The sequence below is a fragment of the Ambystoma mexicanum genome, chromosome 1p (assembly GCF_040938575.1).
Source record: "Ambystoma mexicanum isolate Mex_15411 chromosome 1p, UKY_AmexF1_1, whole genome shotgun sequence".
Lineage (NCBI taxonomy): Eukaryota > Metazoa > Chordata > Amphibia > Caudata > Ambystomatidae > Ambystoma > Ambystoma mexicanum.
The window spans coordinates 1044177763-1044201000 of NC_090921.1; the positions used below are offsets into that span (position 1 = coordinate 1044177763).

Sequence of the window (23238 nt, forward strand, 5' to 3'; positions counted from 1 at the left end):
GCCTGTAGGCTGATTTTGGTTCAGGTTTTGAATTCATCTCAGATGAAGTGTGGGCGCTTTTTTGATGATCCATACACTATTTTCAGCTCAATAAGGTCAAAGCCTAAAGATCTTAATTGAGATATTTCTTGTTTCAATGATTGAGTGATTAGTGGAGTCATCGGGTAGATGAGAACTCGATCGAGTGTGTTTTCTTCCGGAAATTCGACTCTTGCGAGGTCATTAGAAGTTAATGAACGAAGAGATGGTACATGATGTAATAGTCGACATTTGCTCGATTCATGATCAGCCCATCTTCTTTTGTACTCATTCTTTCAAGTAATAGACCATCTTCGAAAGGATTGAAATTATTTGCATGACTTCTTGATTTTTGTTCCTCATAATTTTTCGAGCGAGATGGTAATTTGAGTGGTGAAATATGGTAAGTGTCTTCACTTGGTTCCACCCATGAATCATTATGCGTTTTATTTTGTTTGCTGGTTGCGGAGGTAGGTTCACCCTCTGCGCCCGCAGTTCAGCTTGATTCTTTGTTGGATACTTTCTCTTTCTCTATGGTAGTAATGGTTTTGTTCTGTTTTGAATTTATTTGAAGTGGTAAGCTTGATTTGTCGAATTTTAAACCTGGCTGGATGGATGCAGGATTTGACATGGGCTTCTATATGTGCAACCACAGTGGCTCTTTTGAAGCTCTCTTCTCATCTGGTTTAATGTTGGATTCTGAAGATCCATCTTCAATATCCGTATGAGCTGAGGAGATATTAACATTTACCTCCTCAATCTGCTTCCTTGTAAAGATGTTACGTTGCTTTACTTTGCCCCCTGCTAATAGCAAGTCACTGATGCGCTTGTGTGCATAAGCTTCAGCTGGGTGTGAATTCTGGTCGATACCAAATGACCGGTCATTGTTGCCGGAGGGGTCAATTTGAGCTGATGGTAATGTACTGGGTTTAGCACTTTGTCCGGCGTTATGTTTTGGCACGCTCGATGATCCTGGATTGAGTGGGAAATAAGTGAGATGTCCCATCATTTGATGTTATTTGCCCAAGTTTAGTGTGCATGGGAATTGAAGAATGCATGTGATTATTTCTTTCTTCTGTCGCTGATTCAAGCACTGGCTTGATAACAGGCATTTTGCACTGTCCATTGGCCTGACAGTCGGTGGCCAGTGTTTCAGGTGAGGATATTGCAATTATTGCTGACACATTTTGACATTCGTCAGACTCGCTGTTATGTTTCAGCTTATTTAAATGCACATGTAATGAATCGCAAGCCTCAAGAAGTACAACAGGGGCGGCGCGCTTCTTACACATGGTTTTGTGATCAGCTACAACATCTTCATAATTAGCAAGGGAGAGGTCCGCTGGGATTGTTTGATGCGAAGTCGAGTCTATTATACTGTTAGCGGGCGGAGGAGTAAAAGTTTGAATGGGAGGTACCAGGTCGAGCGGTTGAGCGGTCATAAGAGGTGATGTAGTTTGGGCAGAAATAATTATGTTAATGTTGTATAATGGACAGGAGGGCAATTTGCAATTTATGTCCAGCGTATCACTCACCTCAATATCCTTCCTCGTATGATTGGCGGCAGGTATGTTTTCCAATGCGGCTTCCGACGGAATGGATTCCAAAAAGGGTCTCATGATGCACGGTTGTGCTGTTCAAATGAATTCTGCTCTGGCGATGTTGTTACAGGGCATGGCAACAAGGTGCTAAGGAGCGGGGTTGAGTAAATGACTCGGGACGAGCTTCACTCGAGCCGAACACTCAGCCAAACACTCCGCCACGCTGCGCTTGTGGCAAGTGTTTTGGTGACTTGTCTCCTCCTCCCAAGATAAAGAGAGTAAGCAGACTCTACAAATAACCAAAAGGAAAACGTAACGCAGCAGTCCCCTGTCGTGGCCACACTCGGCCAAACACTCCGCCACGCTGCGCTTGTGGCTAGTGTTTTGGTAACTTGGCTCCTCCTCCCAAGATAAACAGAGTAAGCAGACTCTGCAAACAACCAAAAGGAAAACTAAACGCAGCAGTCTCCTTTCGTGGCCACACTCAGTTCCCACTATGGTGGTTTGCTCCAGGCCGTGGCCAACAGGGTTGGTGTGAGGGGGCCTGGGTATAACCTTCTACCAGGTCCAGCCCTTTGACCATGCTGTGGGCAAAGTTGCAGCTGGCCATGGCCATAGGCTAAGTCCACTGCCCACAAAGGGTGTTTTCTGGGACCTAGCACAGCCCAGAATCCATGCCCCATGTAAGGTGACCACTGGCAATGGCTGCAGGCCATGTCCAATATTATCTACAGGAGGCTTAGTGTTCACCAGGTCATGCCTGAATGTTATGCCTGTGGCAAAATAACCACTGATCATGAATGGAGACCATGGCCTGTGCCCAATATGGGTGGGTTCAGAGGGGATTTGCCGTACTGCGAACTAGTGCTTCCTATTATATTTTACTGAGCATTTGTTAGGCGCGTATACAACAGAATTGTTTTTCAAAGTGCCACAAAGCTAAATGGGAAGAGAACAGGGGAGATTATAACAATGTCAAAAAAGTAAAAATACAGTCGTGTTCCTACTATCCTACTAGGCCTTGTGGCATTCGGAAGTGTGTAAGTGCATTGAGGAGAAGTACAGGGGATGGGGATGGAAGGATGGGGGGCAGTGGAGTGGACAAGTGCTGGAGAAGGACCCGGGAGGAAAGTGCTAAGGGGAGCCAAGGAGGGGAACCTCAGGCAAAGTGCTAGTGCAGGTGACTCTCAAGGGTGGGATGCAGAGCCACCAAGTAGGGGCCTGAAGGGCAGTGCAGTGGGGGTTGGGGGTGCAGGTGGTGTTGGTATCAACTGCGAAGAAGGGCCTGGAATCCTGGGAGGATCATGAGGATCCATGCCCCCGCTCCCTGCTTGGAGAAGCATTTGACAGTCATTGGGGGTCATTACGAGTTTGGAGGCAGCCATGGTGCTATTAGCACCATGGCTGCCTCCAAAGTCGTGTCCGGGTCCGGGTTCTCTGAATGGGGATTTACTGGGTCATTCCAACCTTGGAGGACCCGGTAAATCCCCATTCAAAATACCCTTCCCCATTCCCATTCGAGCCCCCATAGGGCTCAATGGGAATGGGGAGGGAGCTAATAACGGGCCCGTAAATAGCGGGCCTGTTATTAGCTCCCTGGTCCCTTAGCGGCTCCCGCTAAGGACAGCTGGTTTTACCAGCCGGCCTTAGTGGGACCCGCTAAAGGACCTTGGATGCTGCGGTAAGAGGTTAACGGCACCGGCATCCTTACCAGCGCCGTTAACCGCTTACCGCCGCACTCGTAATGAGGCCCATAGAGTTGGAGTTAGAGGAGCGTAGGTCTCTAGGATGGGGATATTTAGGGACGGAAAGTTGGAGATAGCATGGTCTCAGGCTCCTGAAGGCCTTGTGGACAATGCAGAGTGTTTTGAATTTGATCCTTGCAGCCACCGGGAGCCCATGAAGAGATTTTAGGGCTGGAGAGATATGGTCCCTTGGCTTGAGGCCAAGGATACATTTTACAGCACTATTCTGGATTAGCTGGAGGGAGTGAAGGGAGGAAAGAGGGAGATTGAGAAAGAGGCTGTTGCAGTAGTCCAGCCTGGAGACAACCAGAGCTCTGGAGATATTGAGCTTCTGTGGGAAGGTGAGAAAAGGAAGAATGCCTGTGAGGAGGTGGAAATGGAAGTGGGACCTCTTGGTAAGGTTCATGATGTGAGGGGCAAAGGAGAGAGCGGAATTGAAGATGACTCCAAGGTTTTTTACCCCAAGGTTTTTGACCCCAAGATGGTCTAAACAGGGTGGCCAGAGGGTGGGAGGAAAAGAAGGCACAGGTATCCTGATGAGAAGGATCTCTGTCTTACTGGCATTGAGACAGAGATTGTTCACAGCACACTATGCGTGAATGGTGGACAGACATTCAGAGATGAGAGAGGAGGAAGAGGGGGAAGTACCGGGAAGTTTGGCATAACACTTGAAATGAGTAGAGATGAGTAGAGATGGAGGAGATCAGGTGAGCAAGAGGGGCGAGATAGATATTGAAGAGTCATGGCAATAGGATGGAGCCATGAGGTACCCCGCAGCTAGAGAGGGTTGTATTGGAGGAGAAAGGGCCGAGTTACAGCTGGAAAGGGCGGTTAGTGAGGAAAGAGGTCAGCCAATCCAGTGTCCGGTCAGTGATAGAATGGTTGACAGTGTCAAAGGCAGAGGAGAGATCAAGGAGAATGCGAGATCAAGGAGAATGAGAAAGAGTTGGAGTCAAGATTTTCAGGCATGGTTTCACGGGTCTCAGGAGAGCAGTTTCTGTGCCTCTGGATGACCAGAATCCAGATTGATGGTCAAGAAGGCAACCAACAAGATCAGTGTGGAGGGTCAGTTGGGGAGGACCAACTTCTCCAAGAGTTTACCCAGGAAGGGATAGTGGAAATAGGGCGATAGTTAGCCGGGCAGGAGGGGTCAGCAGTGGCTTCTTTAAGAGAGAGTGCACTAGGGAGTGCTTGAGGGATAGAGGGAAATAGCCAGTGGTGAAGGAGTGGTTGCAGAAGTCAGCAAGAGCTGGGGCAAGAGAGGAAATGTTGTCCTTAATGGTTCTGGAGGAGCAGGACAGCACCTGTTTGGAGGAGGCCTTCATAGAGCAGACCACTTTAGAGACCTCATCCGGTGCTATGGGCAGAAGGTGGGTGAGATGGGGTCAGGGGGGTGGGAGGAGGGGAGCCAAGCGAGGCAGGGGAGCAGGCATGGGAGTGGAGATGGGGTGGAGGAGAGTGAAGACAGGATGTCCTGAGCTTTTGATGTGAAATGAGAGACCAAAGCAGTGCAGAGAGCCTGGGAAGGAAGGAGAGAGGTGGAGACTGCAAGTGGATTGGCAAGTTCCTTACAGATTTTGAAAGTTTTGGCCGTGTTGTCAGTGGCTCCGGAGATGCAGGCTTGGATTTGGGCCCACTTCTTGGAGCGAATAGAGAAGCAATATTGCCTTTGGAGCAGGCAGCAGGCCAGTTTGTCAGAGGATAAGCTCAAGGTCTGACACTTCCGTTCAGAAACTCTACACTTGTGTTTTCAGAGATGCTAGATCGGAGTCGTACAGCTGTTGTTCTTGGAGGCAGATCTTAAGTGGAGCCTCATGGCAGGGTCAAGAATGTCAAGGGTGTTTAGAGATGTCGGAAGCGGGTGTCTTCTGGGGGAAGAAGGTGGAGGCAAAAGCAGCAACTGACACTCGCTTCATCGTTCGAATGACGGCGAAGGAGGCTGGCAGTGCTTGGGGTGACTCGGATAGAGGGCCAAGGGGCCCCAGGTGGGAGGAAAGGAGAGAGTGGTCAGACCAGGCGAGGGGGGTGGGGACTGGTTTAGGGGGATGTCACTAGAAATGAGGGCATCAAGAGAGTGGCTGACAAAGTGAGTCAGGCCGGAAGGAAGAATAGAGAGAGAGAGGGAGTCGCAGAGGACCTGGAACTGAGAGGTGGATGATTCCAGAGAGTCGAGGCGGATGCTGAAGTCACCAAGGAGGAGAGGTTTGGAAGAAGAGGTTGAGCAGGATGAGGCAAGTTCGGCCCACTCAGTGAGGAAGAGGGAGATAGGGCCAGCAGGTATGAAAATAGTGATGAGGGTGATAGAGAGGGTATGCAGTGATAAAATTGCTGCAGAAATGTCGCCTGTACAAAAAACCACGGCAAAAATGCTGTGGCTTGACCCGTTAAAGGTGTACCCCATTACACCATTTAAGTGGAGCTGGGGTTGCAGGGGTGTCCCCTGCTCCCCTTAAATGGTTAATGGGTCCGGGGATTGAGGGGGTGTCCCCCGCATCCTTTACATGGATTGCAGCAGCAAAAACACTGCCTTTTTGCTGTGATATTTTGTGTCCGCGGCCATTTTTGCTGCGATTATAACACATGGAACCGATAGAGAGAGTAGGTGAGACCCTACAGATGAGGCATTCAAAAGAGGAGTAGAATTGAGTGAGAATGATGGAAGCAGGGACCCACTCAAGGCAGATCAGGGCCACTCTACCTCTAGGCATGTTGGGTCTGGGTTTGGAGATGATTTTGTAGCCCTCAGGAAGGAGAGTGTCAAGAGCAGTGACAGAGCTGGCATTGAACCACGTCTCGGTAAGAGCGAGGACATCTAGGTCAAAGTCTTTGAGAAGGAGGCAGATGTCAGAGGTGCGTGACAGCAGAGCGAGCATTCAGAGTAGCTAAGTGAAGCTGGTTGCCACCTTTGTAGGTTTTCCGAGGGGGGGTACAGAGGCGTCGTACTCATGTCGGTGGTGGTGGAGAGGTGAGAGGAGAGGAAGAAGGAGTGGCTGGAGAAGGGAGGAAGTTTGAGAGAGTGCAGGTGCCGGTCAACAAGGAGAAGTGTAGGTTGAGAACCATGGGCCATGATAGTGCCATTGTGATAGACATTAATGATACACAGAGGGGATGAGAAGTATGCCAGGAGTACTTCCCACCTGGTGCCACGATTGATGGGTGAGGAGGAGAAATGGGAGAGAGTGGAGACCAGATGGGGGGGTCCATAGGTCAGGAGAGGGGACAGAAAAGAGGATGTCAGTAATAATCTGCCTGGAAGTAGCACTGACATAGGTGTCAGCAATAGGTAGGCCCAGATTATATGCCTACTCCAGGCCTACCTAGAGATCTTTTTTAAACTTTTTTCTTCCAGACTTCGTGAGAGACGAAGGATTGGGGATAGAATAGCTCTTAGAATAGATGCGTGAGATGGAAAGCATCATTGAGGTGGAGGAAAGCAGGACAGATGGAGAGGCTGCACAATGCACTAGCTAACTCAACCAGGTGGCCAAGCAGCCGAGGGAGGACCAGGCAGAGTCTTAGGCCAGAGTCAGGCAGTCCCATGAAAACACAGCTAGGGTCAACTTTTGTACAAAGCACATAAGTGCACAGGTTTTGAAAACACAGGTAGGTTCAACTTTTGTACAAAGCGCACAAGTGCACAGGTTTTTATAAGCAGAGCTAGGTTCAACTTTTGTACAAAGCACATGAGTGCACAGGTTTTAAAAGCACAGCTAGGTTCAACTTTTGTACAAAGCACATGAGCGAACAAGTTTTAAAAACACAGCTTGGTTCAACTTTTGTACAAAGCACCCAAGTGCACAGGTTTTAAAAACACAGCTTAGTTCACAATAAAGCAGGATCAGAGTGCAGACTAACTTTTTCAAAGCAACTGAAGAAACAGGGGGGACCTCAAGCCACAGTAGGAGAGCACAGCTCAATTAGGTAATACCGACACATACAGGCCCTGGGTAAATGCAAGAGCAGTGTCCTTCAGCATAGACAATGCAGCCTGGTAGTCCACGGCTGTGAGTGGTGTAAGTCTGTGTTGGTGCATAGAGTGGGATTTGAGGAGGCACCCAAGGAGCAATAGTTTGGTGAGGCAGCATTAATGTTCATGGATGGTTGGAGAGGGTTAAAGATCCAGGGGAGGAAAGAGGCCACCATCGGACAGCACTTAGGTAGATATGCAGTGCTGTGTAGGAGAGGATAGGGGGTATGCCTGTAGCGGACAGCAGTGGGTAAGGTGGATAGCTTGATACGGCGCACCAGGGGTATGCCGGACAGAGACAGGGTAGAGGAGAAGGAGCGCCGGGAATAGTAGGATGTAGGGGTGTAAGACCTTACCAGTTGTTAGCCGCAAGTGTCGCACCCACTTGTCCAAGAAGGACCATGCCGACCAAAATAGGAGAAGGCCCTCAGACTCCTCCAGGACCCCGACAGGCCCAGACAGGCTCCTTAGAAGAGGTCCTTGAAAGGGTTTGGGCATTCGCCTGCTGGCTCCCGGACTGTCCTTGATTTGATGTGCGGCCAATAAGCACATATCCCTGGCAACAGGGGAAGTGCTCAATCCAATGCTGCGACCATGGTGGCCATGCTGGAAGGCCTCACCAGGGTCCAGTAATGGCCACAGCTCCACATGGCCCGGCCCGTAAAAGATTGAGGATGCCTGCCCCTGTGGGAAGGGGTTAAAGAAGAGGGTCCCAAATAGACAAAGGCTCCTTAAGAAGTCCTTGGAAGGGGGCCGGCGTTCGCCGGCCATATCCCAAACTTCCTTGATTTGATGTGTGGCCCAGCCAATAAGCACATATCCCCGGCAACAGGGGAAGTGCTCAATCCAATGCTGCGACCATGACGGCCATGCTGGAAGGCCTCGCCAGGGTCCAGTAATGGCCGCAACTCCCCGTAACCCGGCCCGTAAAATATTGGGAAGGCCTGCCGCTGTGGGAAGGAGTTGAAGAAGAGATGGATGTTTTGGTGGGTGCAGTGAGTTGGGGTGGCATGTGGCATAGTGCTGCTACCATAGTGTCCCTTTAAATAAGGTTATGCATTGAATTTCAGGGGTTCTTTCAAATAAACCCAACCATAATGTCCCTTAACCAAAGGTTCTTTTTAATGAATCATGCAAATGTACCTAGTGTGCATACATGGCACATTCAACTGACTTTATAAATACATAGTATGGTGCATATGTGACTATGTCAAACATCTGTTTTCCCATTGATATATCAACATCATCCTCAATTTGGCTTTAATAAGCACATTTGTTTCTTTTCCAATGTAAATCCAACTATTATCCACCACCTGTGCACCAGATTTGAGATGTTCTGATGATGTCTATTTTCTGAGCTTTTGGAGCTTTGTTTATCAGTATTATAATAGATTTACCATAAGCCGAATAGTAGCATGTCAAAACACTATGGGCCTCATTACGAGTCCGGCGGTAACTGCAGCGGTAAAACCGCCTGGTTACTGCCGGACTCGTATTACCATTCCGCCTCCGTGATTCCCGGAATTACCGGGGCATTACAACCCCGGTTTTCCGGGAATCACGGAGGCGGAATGGTGTTAATCCCCATTCCCATTGAGTCCTATGGGACTCAATGGGAATGGGGATCATGGAAACACCGGCAGCATCTCGTAATGCTGCCGGTGTTTCCTCGTCCGCCTGCAGGCGGGCGGTGTTAAACCCGCCAGGTCAGACCTGGCGGGAACATCACCTCCCGCCTGCAGGAGTTGTGATCGCCCGGCATGGAAACAACGGTGGCGGCGGGTTTACCGCCACCGTTGTTTCCATACCGGGAGATTTGTAATGAGGCCCTATGTCTACAGGGGAGCGAGCATCATTGTGCCCTTCACTTCTTTGGGACCTTTGGCCTCCTTCCTATAGTCATGGGCTCATCATGAGTCTGGTGGTCTAGTAAAAGGTTGTGCTAATTCCATTACATGCCACATTTTGGTGGTAACGGAATTACTGCCACTTTTGCCACAGTGCAGAATTACGATGGTAAATCCTTGACTTCATGGCAAAGAATCAGCGGATGAACCAGAATTGTTGCTGTGATAAATCCACAAAAAAATCCCCACGAGTCCTATGGACTCCAAAAATGGGGATTTACACCGTCCCACCGCCACTTGCAATCCTCTGGTAAGCCCACAGGTCTGATTGCCGGCGACCTTAAACGGGTTTGGCAGTAAATCAAGGAATGAACTGGCAATTTACCAGCAAACTGAGGCCATGATTCTCACTCCATTATAACATTCATATCTGAATCTAGCCGCAGATCCTCTGGGCTTGGCTTTCTCTTAACTGGGGGCTCTTACGGGTTCTGGCTCTCAATTGCAGTAGCTTTAATGGTACTGGGACTTTTCATCTTGTTGCCCAAATGTTTCAACTTTAGCTCTTGTGCATCACCTTATGCTGCTTCCTTACTAATCAGTGACCCTTTTTTTCAGACTTGCTTAAGATTTATGCACAGCACTTACAAGAGCACCGTTCAGTGGCTCAAATGACACCTCAGTTTCCTCATTCATAGTATTGATCTTTTGATATCCCCTTCACTGACCTCCATTTGCAGAGAGATCCCCACGTGCAGTCTACTTGGGTGCCTAGATGCCTTACTAGTTGTGGGGCTTTATTTTCAGGGTTTGTTCTATTCAAGTTCAGATTCTGGACCCAAGGGAAATAACTTTGCTGAGCTATTCTACTGCTAAGAAGTGCCTGCTAGAATTGCAAAAAAATGAAGCGGCCCATATGAGTCATATTTTCAGGAAATCCCTCATTAATATTCATGAGGAAAAATGTGCATACATTTAGACTCATTGTATGCAAATTTATTTCATGAATATTAATGAGGGGTATCCTGAAAACCCAACATGGATCCGGCCTTCGATGCCTGGAGTTGGACAACCCTGTGCATCAAAGCTGCTAGAGAGAGGGAATGTGAAACTAAATCGAGTCGCGAATAAACCAAAATATGCGCGATTTATTATAAGTGTATTAAAGGCATGGGCTAAATATAGGCTTCATTACTAATGGAACAGGGACAACATGGGAAAGGTTTTCAAGTCTTGTGGAAAAACAGCACAAAATACTATTTCTGAAAAAAGGAAAACAACTGGACAGCTTTTCAAAGAAAACACAAGAGGAAACTGCGGAAATATTAAAATTATATCATCAAGCAGTTAAACAGTCAGAAAATTGATATACAAGTCCAAAACGCTGATGAATATCTAGAGGGGATTGATTTACAAAAACAGTCATTTTATGGAATGAGGAACTGGACAGGGAGATTTTTGCCAAACGTGATAAACTAGTCCTTAACAATCAAGAGTGCAGAATAGCAGCTGTACCGGATGGACTTCCAGCCAAGCTTTGACAAGTTGTTCCAGAGGCATGGAAAATTAATGTTAACATTTTCAGATATATTTTTGCTGAAAAACACATTCTCCCCCCTTGGAGGGAAGCTATTATTACAATATTCTTCAATGGGAGCGAAGGGCCCTAGACTCTGTGAGATCTGCTATCTAATATCCTTAACAAATGTGGTCTCTATCATGTACATTAAAATGCTAAGGGAAAGACTATCAAAAATAGGGATCGGATCCATGTCATTCATTTGGTGGCAAGTGTGCCAGCAGTATTATTTTGTTGACCAAAACGTTATGGGTTCAGAGTTGCAAGTTTTTGCGTTAGGGGGAAATTCATCAACTTCCTTTATTTTACACTTTTTATTTCCCCTTCCCCATTATATATATATAACTGTACTTTAAAATTGGTTCTTTTTGGCGATACAAGCCATGCCGATGCCTTAGCAGTGCTATATTGAAATGGCATTTTATGTAATGTAAAGTGACCTTGAATAGCGCAACGTCTGCCATTTTGGCAGCCTCTTGGCACAGAGTTCTGGAGGAGAGGAGGGAATAGAGGTTCTTGGGTGAACAGGCAGAGGCAGAATGCAAAACTTGAAGTGATGATAAGTACAGACCAGAAGAGCCTGTGTGCTCTGCCGGTATGTTTCTAGGTGAGGGCATTTGGGGTATGTGTATCCAGAAGGAAGCCCCATGTGGAGGCCTACTGCTGGATCTGCTATGAATGGGGCCCGGGCTGAGAGTGAGGACGGATTGCCTTTGGTGCAGGACAGTGTGTGACAAGCTGGTGCGAGAGGTGTAGGGTTTGTGTGGTGCTAGTGGGCGCAGGGGAGGGGTCTACTAGCCGGTGTTCCCCTGCAGGTTGTGTCTGGCTCGTCAATGTGTGTACTATAAGGGGCAAGGTAGAATGCTGAGCAGGCACACAATCAATCAAGAAGCCACATAAATCAAGCCATAACATGGTATACCAAGGCATTAAAAGGCATAACGTGGCACAAATTAGCCTCCTCTTCACACTGTTTGTATGTAGGTAGACTACTTATATAGAACAAACCTAACTAGAAGGCCCCAGAGAGCTGCACATTAGAGGCAGTTGTACATAGAGGGGAGGAGTCTGGGGGGTCACCTTCTACCCTCATACCACAAACCTCTCACTTGGTCACAGTCACAGTCAAACCTGATCTCAGTCAAACCTGATCTCTCTTGTGCAATCTCTCTTTCTCTCTCTCTCTCTCTCTCTCTCTGTCTCCCTCAAAGAGATACATAGTTCAACATTTGGAACGAGTGGGAATGGCAAATGAGGGTAGGGGGCTGACTGGGGACTCCATTTATTATCCTAAGTGAAATGTAAGCAGATTGACACACATGAACCCTTTCGATTAAAGAAGGAGCTGAAGTCTGTAAGAACTACAGATGCTCATCCCAACTTCCTTAGTAAGTTGGCTGCAGGCTGACAACCATCTCCAATCTTGCTCGGAACTTGCAGAGTGGGCCAGCGGAGAAGTTTGCCCGCCTGGCAAAGAACAGTGTTTGTCGGGCGTTTGTTAAGCGATCGAGACCGGGGTCCAGAATTCCTGGTCATTTCTGCCTGACAGCTACTGCAGTGCTCCAAAAAGCCGCAAACCCTTCAAATCTGTCACACACAGCCACAGACCGAAAGGACGTCGTGATCACCTTCTGTTGAGGAAGCCCATAACTCTGCATTCAGAATGATGCAGAAACCCTGCAGGAGGAGCTCATGTGGAGGTCAAGGAGATGGGGAGCGGATAGATGAAATGATTAGGCACCAGCAATAGTACCCCCATTGGTGAGTCATGAAGGAGAAAGCTTTATAATTAGTTGAACGCTGAAAGCCTGCACAGACACTGGCAACAATTATTGGTGCGGCACAAGACACATGAGAACTACCTGTAAATCTCTAGTATAGATGCTTAAAAAGCATGCCAGAAGGTCTGCCGAAAATGTTTTTGGCATGCCCTGTCAAGGTTTGTCTCCCAACATACTTTTGTGGCAGCATGAAATAATTATATGAAAGCTTACCTGCCATAATAGTGAACAAAAAACGAACGCAATTGTTTTTAGAGAGATGTCCACAGCAGGAACTTCCTTTGCCTTATACATTGAGCCGCACACAGAATAATGTAGTGACATGAGGGACTAAAAGGATGTGGACTGGGGGGTTTCATGAATGCTATCAGATGTGTCCAGATGATATATTTCAGGTATCCCATAACTTAAAAGCTTTTTTTAAAGTCTTCCTGTTGCTCGTGCATTTTTGGAGGGGGTAGAGGCAAGTGGTTGAGGGTGTGGCTGTTGGTTAGGGAGAGTGGAATGGGGGGACCTAACATAGTAAAATAAAAAATTGGTTGAATTCAGGTCGACCTAGAATACATGACAAAGACTTTAATAAGTCTTTCAAATCACATAAAACGGTCATTTTATCGCCCAAGTCTGGGTATTTGTATTCGGAAATCATTAAAAAATGTTGAAAATGTATCAGGTTATTAAATTAACAAAAATAAAACGATTTATTCCAAGGTCTGGGAGCCCCTCTGCGGAGAACAAGCATGGCCAATAACCTGTTCTGTGGGTAGGTTCCCACTTGGGAGGGGCTGGACCAGGCTTTAGCTCACTGTAACTTTCATAGAGGAGAAATATCCATTTGGAAATTTACTTTTTGAGTAGGAAGTGAGAACTTTACAGCATCACAAGCTGGAACTTTGTTTTGCATTTGGGAAAGACTGAGACCTGGGGGAGGGAGTCATTCTCTCAGCCGAAGTCCCACCTGCAATTGGCCCTATAGTCCATCGTCCAGAAGAAGGGAAACATTTTTCCGGAGCAAGAAGATCCACTACCTCTTTAGTATTACTTACATGTGTGAGGGACAGAAGCAGGCATTTTGACACGTGGCGGTGGACTCTTTTCATTTACTTGGACATTCTGACTGAATCCGGAGTTCCTTAGTTGAGACAGGGAAACCCCTCTTAGAGTTAGGGAGAAATAGTTTTCCTCTTTATTTTGACTAAAATGTATTCCAACATTCATTCCACATGTGTGTCAGTCTCCTCCTTCTGCACCCTTACAACCCCCCTTAAAACTAGGTTGCTAGCATGGACTGCCTGGGATGTATAGAAAGTGGTTCAATGCTTCAATACTCTAGGGTGCAGGTAGTCTGGAAATATGAGTTCATAATAAAGTAAATGTCATCCCTTTCTTAAAGAAGGTGAAGCGACCAATGAAGAGATAGTAGGCATGAAAACTGTCTTTAATTGGGAGGAATAATCTTATTAGAATGATGATATTACCTAGATTTGTTTTTCAATACCATATATTATAAATATCCATTCCAAATTATTGTTCATTGGAAATGTGTATCTGTATTTGGTCCCAAAATCCTTATAGACTCTCACTCGTGAAATTGACACAAAGAAATGAAAGCGGCTAGGCATGAACTTACTGTCAGTTGTTTTATTTGGCTTCCAATTTAGGAAGAATCAATATGCTTATGAATATGAGACCAGAGACACAAAGACATCTGAATATCCTGTTTGTATCTAAGAAAATTAAGCTATCTCCAAGCATATTAACAACATCTTCCAAATCACCTTTGGGTACTAGAACCTATAGTGTAATTTCGAGATATTGCTATCGTTTTGGAACTGCCTTTAATAGCCTCTGTGCCACTCTGCAGGGGAATTATATCCTACCAAAAAAGGTTCAGACATTCACTTAAATTAAAACAAATAAATGAAAGTGAAAGTAAATAAGGATAAGCAGGAAAGATAGTTCAAAAAGGTAAATACTCTTCTGATATATCTCTGTGCAACCTGCAGTGACAGAAGATTGGAAGAAATGGAGAAGGGTCAAGTCCTTCCAAGGTAGATTAATTGAGTATTGTTACACTGGGTTTTAATAATACCAAGTACAGTGTTCAGAAGCAGGAGACATCCGGAATGATATTATTGTCTATGGATGGTAATGGGATATTTACCTTTTAGAAGTTCAAATTGACTACAACCACATACATTGAACTTTCTTGACTAAATATGGCTGCATGAAAAAATGATAACTTCTGATAAATCTTTGATACATAGAATATCAATCAAATGTTGACTGTATCAAATGGTAACCAGATTTGAGATTTCTATCAAAAAATATGAATACTGATTTTGAATGTAAACAATGTTATTATTTTGGATAAATCGACAACCATGCATGGAAAGATCATATTAATATTGTTTGCAAAAACACTAAAAGGTATGCATAAATAAATATGTGGTGTCCTCAAGGGCTTAAACAAAATCTATTGTTTTGCCTTTTTTAATTGTACTATACTTCAGAGTGAGTTGTTACGTTTGGAAGAGGTACAGAAAAAGGACTTTTGCACATACTTTGTGCAATGCAATTTACTATATGGTTTCTGTACAGCTATAGTCAAAGCCTTCTCAGCCTTATTACAGATACCTACTACTTTTAGTTAAGCATTGAAGCAACACTGGATGACTACAAATGCTGTCTGCTCATCACTATGCAAATCCATTGCAACATATTCACGATACATTGAAAAAGTAAAGATGTACCAATAGTGCAAATAGAGATAGTAAAGGTAATGAAAATATGATTCTAGAAATGGAAGTGTACCAACAAGATGTCATGTACAGGAAGTAGGTTTAATCAAGTTTTGTCAGCCTACGAATTATATTAACAGAACTTAGAAGAACATAAAATGTAAACTACTTAACACAGTTATACAAGCTGATTACATTTGCATAATAATTACTTGTGTGTACATTCTTTAATTATATTACTACAAGACATGCACTTGGTGTATTTTGCACTATTTTGTCAGTGATATATTTGTGATGATGTGTGCTATCCTAAATAACAGGCATTTTAAACAAAACTGAGAAATGGATTGGAGTGGTCCTCCTGGAAGCCGGGATGTTCCACTCTCTCTAAAGTACTTTGTGAATTTTAATCTGTGAATGGACCAAATGCAGAGAGCTCTCAATAACTCATGTATTTAAAACTTAATAAACAAATGTTAACGTTTTGATAAGGACACTTAAACGGCTGCTACTTTATTGTTATGTTGTGCTCATAGCTATGTGTACATATTAAAGAAGGACACAAATATGTATGTTAAAAAATATTTCTGGAAATCAAAGCCTCCTGTCCTAAATCATTATTTCATTTGATTTAATGAAACCAACAGAAAAGTTAGCTTTAAAGAGACATGTTGTTGACTTCATCCCAGTTCTAGCAGCCCTTCATATGCAATTTTAGGAAATCTTCCGTTTTCCAAATAGGCCATTTTAGGACTAGGGTTATACTGATGCTGGCATCCAGTCAATTTACCGAAGCAAATTTCAAAGTGGTACATTTCATTGCAACCATAATACCGAAAAATTCAGAAAATATTAAATACATTTATAAGGGTAAGGGGTTCAAATGGGTCGGATGGGGTTGGAGTGGGTTTATAAGGATAGAAAAATGGGGGATTTGGGGAGATACCCCCACCCCGCCCCCCAAAAAAGAAAATTCTGTATGTTTTCGGTATTTTTGGTTGCAGTGAAATGTACCACTCTGAAATTTGCTTTGCTAATATCATATATAACCCTGATGCTTTGGGTGGCTATTTGAAATTTCCGACCTGTACCCCTAAATGTTTTTTATGTCTCTTTTAGGGCAAAAACAGCTCGAGTGATCAACTACGAAGAGTTTAAAAAGGCTCTCGAGGAGCTAGCATCGAAGAAGTACAAAGGCAAGAGCCAAGAGGAAGCTTTCGAGGCCATCTGCCAGCTCATCGCTGGAAAGGAGCCAACGAATGTTGGTGTAACAGTAAGTCATGACAAGAAATGTATCTTTCTGCTCGTTCTTGAAAGGAAGGTGCTAATTGTGCTGCAGTAATCCTGCACTGTGCCCCAAGACAGAGAGGAACATACTGTTGAGAGAAGCATTCCAAGCAGGCAAGCTTAGCCTTGCGCACAGTGAGAGTTGGAGCGAAGCCAACATGGAGAGCGGAGATGAAGAACACTGCTAGTCTAAGTCTGAGACTCTGGCCCACACAAAGAGGTGACAGGTATAAACAGTGAATCCCACACGCTGAAGTGCCTGACACACCCATTCGTGTAAGGAAGCTATCCACCACCAAAAATGGCTCCGGGGCTAGTAAGAAGTGTTTGCTGCCGTGAGTGCCAAAGTTTCCCAAATCAAAAACATCCCTGGTGGGGCCTGACTCAGTTCATTATAAAGGGCGTTGGTTTCAAGACTGCAACCGGCAGTAAAAAAAGTCATAAATGATCATTAATCGCCAATGCTGGGCATGGCACTGGGCACGGGGCAGTTAAAAGGAACAATTATTCTGATTTTTGCAGTGGTAATTCCAACTCCTCCATATAGTGGTTGGACTCTGGCATGACAATGCCCCCCACCATGGAATGGAGACAAAAGCCTACCAAACTTGGGGACCTGAGGGCATATTAGTAGCTTTATCAACTATGGATCTCTTACCAACACCCCCTTATTTACGGTTGCCACACCAACTGGAGAAGATGAAAGAAACCCACTGAGCCTTTGCGCAGAGAATAGACCTTACTTTTTTGGGAGGCATGAGGACCGACAGAGAAGTGGCCTCTGGGACCTTCTTAAGGGGGAAGAGGTGAAATTCAGATAGTAAGTCTAAAAATGCATAATAAACAAAAGGGGTTGTACAGCAAAAAACAGGATGTCAAAACCCTGTTACTGCCAAAGGGCCGCAATGGCTGGAAATGTCAGGATAAGACTGGGACAGCACAAGGCCTTCAGGTGCTGCAGTTGGCAAACAAATGGGAAGTCTACGTTGGCACAGTGCTCTTTTTCTGTCGCCAATCTCTAGGTGTTAAGGTAATTATGAATCCTTCCCTTCCTCAAGCAACCTGAAGCGTTTGCGGCTCTGAACTTGTGGATTCTGCCCCGCCTAAGACTGTGTGCAGTACTCCAGATAAGATTTTGAAATTGAAGTATTTTACTCCCTATTTTTTAAAGCTGGGAGTAAAATGATTTTTTTAGGGAGTAAAAATCTAAGTCTAATTCCCAGTGGGAGTAATCAATTAACGAGTAAAAATATGTTTACTTGAAAAACAACTTTTTTTGTAATAGTTATTTTTTGCGCCCAGTTATTCACACACATTAAAAGATACCCGTTTACTTCTTCTGATCAGGCAGTAATAATAGTTGTTTCTTCCTGTGGTACTACGTGCACTACAGGTCCAAGCATATCCATGGAGCTGTGTGACAGTGTGAGTGAAAGCAGGGGTGCAAGGTCCTAAGTGTCTGTTTCCTATTTTTGTTGGGAGTATTTTTACTCCCTGTTTTCATTTTGTGGGTGTATTTGCCTTTTTTGGGGGAGTACAAGTGACCGATACACTCCTTATCTGTAGGGCTGGCGGCTGTGTGTGTTTGAATTCGAGAAAAGGGAGTGCGCGTACTCAGGTGAGATCGCAGGGACTAAGCGCCAAAGGGTTGCTGAGAGGTTGCTGTGTCCATGATCTGCGCGTCGGCTGCTGGCGCCCGTCCCCCTGTCTCGGGACTATTGGCATCCTTGAACTGGACCGCGGTCTCGATGAGGCACTATCTGAGGACGCTATGCTTTTTACGCCTGATTCCAGTTTTATAAACGGGGCATTGTAAACATGCATATGATCATGTGTTTACGGTTATTGCTGAGGATTGAGCGGTGGAGAATCCGCTGGGAATTTGGATAAGGGCCTGCGTATCTAGACAGGGCATTGGAGAAAGGATTGAAGCATTGAAACGCCTCAAGCTTTAGAACGGAGAACACGTGGCGATGTGGCAAGACTCGCTCTCGCCATGCAGCATTGACTTCGCGTACAGCACAAGAAGATCGCCACTGGTGCGCATGTAAGGTGAAGACGACACACAGCGGCCACGAGGGATGCTTGCGCATGTGGAGGTGGCAAAGTAACCACACCGCATCCGGCCTGCGCTCCTCCTCCTCCCCTGTCACTGTGCATGCATCGCGTGAATTCCTCGGATCTATACTCCAGGCCCTTACCTCTTTTGCCCCTCCGGCACACTCAAGGATATTAAAGGCTGGCTACTGGATTGGCAGTTTAAACATGACCGTATATCTATGCTACATTCTGTTTGCCAGGAAAGGATTGCTTCTGGGAGTCGATTCTGCACTTGCCATTGATTTTTCCCAGCATGCCCAGTTGGGTTCTGGATCTCAAAAGACCCACGTTCCCATGATGCAAAGTTTCAAGCACGTGCCAGCAGTAGTGGATGCAGCTCTTGGTGGCGGGGCGGATAACAGGGCGACAGTGGGAGGCTGGTTTGGGGGGCACACGGGGCACCAGGCGGAAGACGGGGAGCGGGGCCTCCCCTGGCTCTGCCATTGCTTGCCAGTTCAGTTCACTCTGAGATTCAGTGCTCACTTTTCCACTGGGCCATTTGGCAGGCAAATAACATTTCATTTTTCTTTAGGTGGCTGAACTGTAAACTCGTATTCCCCGGCATATAGCTTCAGTAACCAAAGGAGTTAGAGCTGTTGAGATTCTCTATTCCAGCATGCAGCTGTTTTAGACAAAGAACAGTTCTGAACCTTGACACTTTTGTTGTTGGACAAAAAACAGCTCTGATGTTCCAAATGCTCTTTCCCAGCCTGCAGCGTTGTGTCAAAGAATGTGTACTTTGCTCCACTCTGGGCAGTAAGACTCTTGTTTCCGATATGCAGTGGTCTTATCTTTCCAGCAGTTGGGACCTTTCAGCCTTTCTTTCCCAGAATGCAGTTTTGCAACGCTGGTGCTTCAGTTCTCTCCCTCTTTAAGACTCTCGGCCCTGTATGCACTGGGTAACACACAAATGGCTATTCTGAGCATGTGTACGCTCCTTCCCAACATGCTGTAGTTTGCCCCACTGCCAGTTCCATTCAGTCTGGGCTTTAACAGTCTTTTTCGCTGCATGCAGTATGTTGCCCCACTGCCAGTTCCATTCTATCAGAACTCTAACAGTCTTTTTCTCTGCGTGCTGTAGTTTTCCCCACTGGCAGTTCCTTTTAATCAGGGCTCTAACAGTCATTTTTTCTGCCTGCAGTATTTTGCCCCACTGCCAGTTCCGTTCATTCAGGGCTCTAACAGTCGTTTTCTCTGCATGCAGTATTTTGCCCCACTGCCAGTTCCATTCATTCAGGGCTCTAACAGTCGTTTTCTCTGTATGCAGTAGTTTGCCCCACTGGCAGTTCCATTCAGTCTGGGCTTTAACTGTCTTTTTCGCTGCATGCAGTATGTTGCCCCACTGCCAGTTCCATTCTATCAGAACTCTAACAGTCTTTTTTTCTCTGCATACAGTAGTTTGCCCCACTGCCAGTTCTATTCAATCAGGGCTTTAACAGTCTTTTTCTCTTCATGCAGTATTTTGCCCCACTGCCAGTTCCATTCTATCAGGGCTCTAACAGTCGTTTTCTCTGCATGCATTAGTTTGCCCCACTGCCAGTTCCATTCTATCAGGGCTCTAACAGTCGTTTTCTCTGCCTGCAGTAGTTTGCCCCCCTGGCAGTTCCATTCAATCAGGGCTCTAACAGTCTGTTTCTCTGCAGGCAGTATTTTGCCCCACTGCCAGTTCCATTCTATCAGGGCTCTAACAGTCGTTTTCTCTGCATGCAGTAGTTTGCCCCACTGCCAGTTCCATTCTATCAGAACTCTAACCGTCTGTTTCTCTGCAGGCAGGATTTTGCCCCACTGCCAGTTCCATTCTATCAGAACTATAACAGTCTGTTTCTCTGCAGGCAGTATTTTGCCCCACTGCCAGTTCCATTCTATCAGGGCTCTAACAGTCGTTTTCTCTGCATGCAGTAGTTTGCTCCACTGCCAGTTCCATTCTATCAAAACTCTAACAGTCTTTTTTTCTCTGCATACAGTAGTTTGCCCCACTGCCAGTTCCATTCAATCAGGGCTCTAACAGTCTGTTTCTCTGCAGGCAGCATTTTGCCCCACTGCCAGTTCCATTCTATCAGGGCTCTAACAGTCTGTTTCTCTGCAGGCAGCATTTTGCCCCACTGCCAGTTCCATTCTATCAGGGCTCTAACAGTCTGTTTCTCTGCAGGCAGCATTTTGCCCCGCTGGCAGTTCACTTCACTCGGGCTCTAACAGTCTGTTTCTTTACATGCAATGTTTGGAAGCAAATGGCAGTTCGCCTCGCCCCGTTCATGGTACCTTTTGAGGGCTCACACTCTCAACATGCAGCATTCAGTGTCGACAGATTCCTTTGCCATCTCGGTGCAGACCTGCTGTGTAGTTGTACTCCTGACCTTATGACACTTCAAATGCTAATATTTCTCAGAATTCACATTCCCAGCATGCAACTTTCAGTGCATTCAACTTGCTAATCACGTGTTGGTTTATATGTGGCCCAGGTGTTTCACTCGCTCTCTTTCTCCTTTCTTCACCTCATCCAGCCTAGTGGCAAGTGCTCTCCTCCAACCTTTTTTTGTTGAACTTGTGGGCTTGTTTATTACCGGCTCTGCAGAACATTGTGTTGTACTCTGCCTGTTTGTGTGGTGCATGGATGTGATGCACGCTTGGACTGGCGGTGCGTGAGCCTGAGTGAGTGTTCCACAGAGTGGCAGTTGGACGATAGCCAGAGTCTGTATCTCTCTATCCTACACTGGAATAAAGGCACTTTGCTCAATCACCTGGCCCTGCCATGGTGAAGTGAAGGGCCCTACAACACATTGGTATGTGCCCTTCTCTCCTCTTAGCGTTCTCTCCCCTATCTGTATCTTGCTTTCCTCTGGTCCTGCTCGCATGTGATGTGGTGCCTACGGCCTGTTGGCACAACTGTTAAGCCAACACCATTCTTGGTGTGTCCTCGACAACACAGGGTTTGCTTTCACACTGAAAGTCACTGCCTCAGTAACCATCCCTTCCGCTCACAGGCTCATGGTCTAGGCGCGTTCCCTCCTCTCGCCAAAAGGCAATTAGGTTATGCAGTGAGCACTACATACATTATCTCACTCACTCACCCACTAACTCGTTCACTCGGTGTAGCCTGTGTTGCTGTTGTCCTTGGCCGCCTCCTTGCAACAGGTGGATATCGTCAACTATTTCACAACTATCGCCAGATGGAAGTTTTGACGTCCCACAGGGCTGCCCCTTGCATCCGTCGGCAGTAAGCATTGAAAAAAGAATGTACTTTCAATTTTCGGGCAGGTTTTCTATGTTGACTTTTCACACGAAGTAAGAATAGGTCTATATGCTCCCTGCCAATCAGTACAAATGTCCTCCATTATTATTGATCACACAGCTGCGCATGCCATTCGCACGGTCCCATGCCCGGCAGCCAGAGGCTTGACATTAATCATCACATCACCAACTCGCAGCTCTGGTGTATAGGTTTACTTTGACACTGTCACCTAGCATTGATATTAGTAATTGCCTGAGTGCTGGTTTTGTCCATCAGCAAGAGCAGTCAGGGCAGCAGTGTTTTTCTGAGAGTTGGACAGGCCTGGCAGGGCAGCAGTGTTTTTCTGAGGGTTGGACAGGCTTGGCAGGGCAGCAGTGTTTTTCTGAGGGTAGGACATGCGTGGCAGGGCAGCAGGGCTTTTCTGAGGGTTGGACATGCGTGGCAGGGCAGCAGTGCTTTTCTGAGGGTTGGACAGGCTTGGCAGGGCGGCAGCAATGTTTTTCTGAGGGTTGCACAGGCTTGGCAGGGCAGCAGTGTTTTTCTGAGTGTTGGACATCCTTGGCAGGACAGCAGTGTTTTTCTGAGGGTTGGACATGCTTGGCGGGGCAGCAGTGTTTTTCTGAGGGTTGAACAGGCTTGGCAGGGCAGCAGTGTTTTTCTGAGGGTTGGACAGGCTTGGCATGGCAGCAGTGTTTTTCTGAGGGTTGGACATGCTTGGCAGGGCAGCAGTGCTTTTCTGGGTGTTGGACATCCTTGGCAGGACAGCAGTGTTTTTCTTAGGGTTGGACATGCTTGGCAGGGCAGCAGTGTTTTTCTGAGGGTTGGACATGCTTGGCGGGACAGCAGTGCTTTTCTGAGTGTTGGACATCCTTGGCAGGACAGCAGTGTTTTTCTGAGGGTTGGACATGCTTGGCGGGGCAGCAGTGCTTTTCTGAGGGTTGGACAGGCTTGGCAGGGCAGCAGTGTTTTTCTGAGGGTTGGACATGCTTGACAGGGCAGGAGTGTTTTTCTGAGGGTTGGACATCCTTGGCAGGACAGCAGTGTTTTTCTGAGGGTTGGACAGGCTTGGCAGGGCAGCAGTGTTTTTCTGAGGGTTGGACATGCTTGGCAGGACAGCAGTGCTTTTCTGAGTGTTGGACATCCTTGGCAGGACAGCAGTGTTTTTCTGTAGGTTGGACATGCTTGGCGGGGCAGCTGTTTTTTTCTGAAGGTTGGACATGCTTGGCAGGGCTGCAGTTCTTTTCTGAGTGCTGGTCATGTTCAGCAAGACGGCAGTGATTGCCTGAGTCTTTGGTGTGTGCGGCTGGATGGTAGTGATTTCCTGAATGTTGGATGTTTCCCGAAGGGAGGCAGTGTATGGTGGATGAGGGATGGATGTGTCCCGATGGAAAGTAAGAATTGCT

At 46.3% G+C, this 23238-nt stretch overlaps 1 protein-coding gene across 3 annotated transcripts in view; it reads left to right on the forward strand.

The window, feature by feature from the left end:
* The window catches only part of LOC138447870 (tubulin polymerization-promoting protein family member 3-like), a 183276-nt gene that overhangs the window by 139819 nt on the left and 20219 nt on the right, over window positions 1-23238 (forward strand). For all 3 annotated transcript variants that reach the window (XM_069604336.1, XM_069604345.1, XM_069604354.1), the window contains exon 3: window positions 16339-16492. In XM_069604336.1, coding sequence (XP_069460437.1) covers window positions 16339-16492 — 154 coding nt within the window. The remainder of the gene's footprint in view (window positions 1-16338; window positions 16493-23238) is intronic.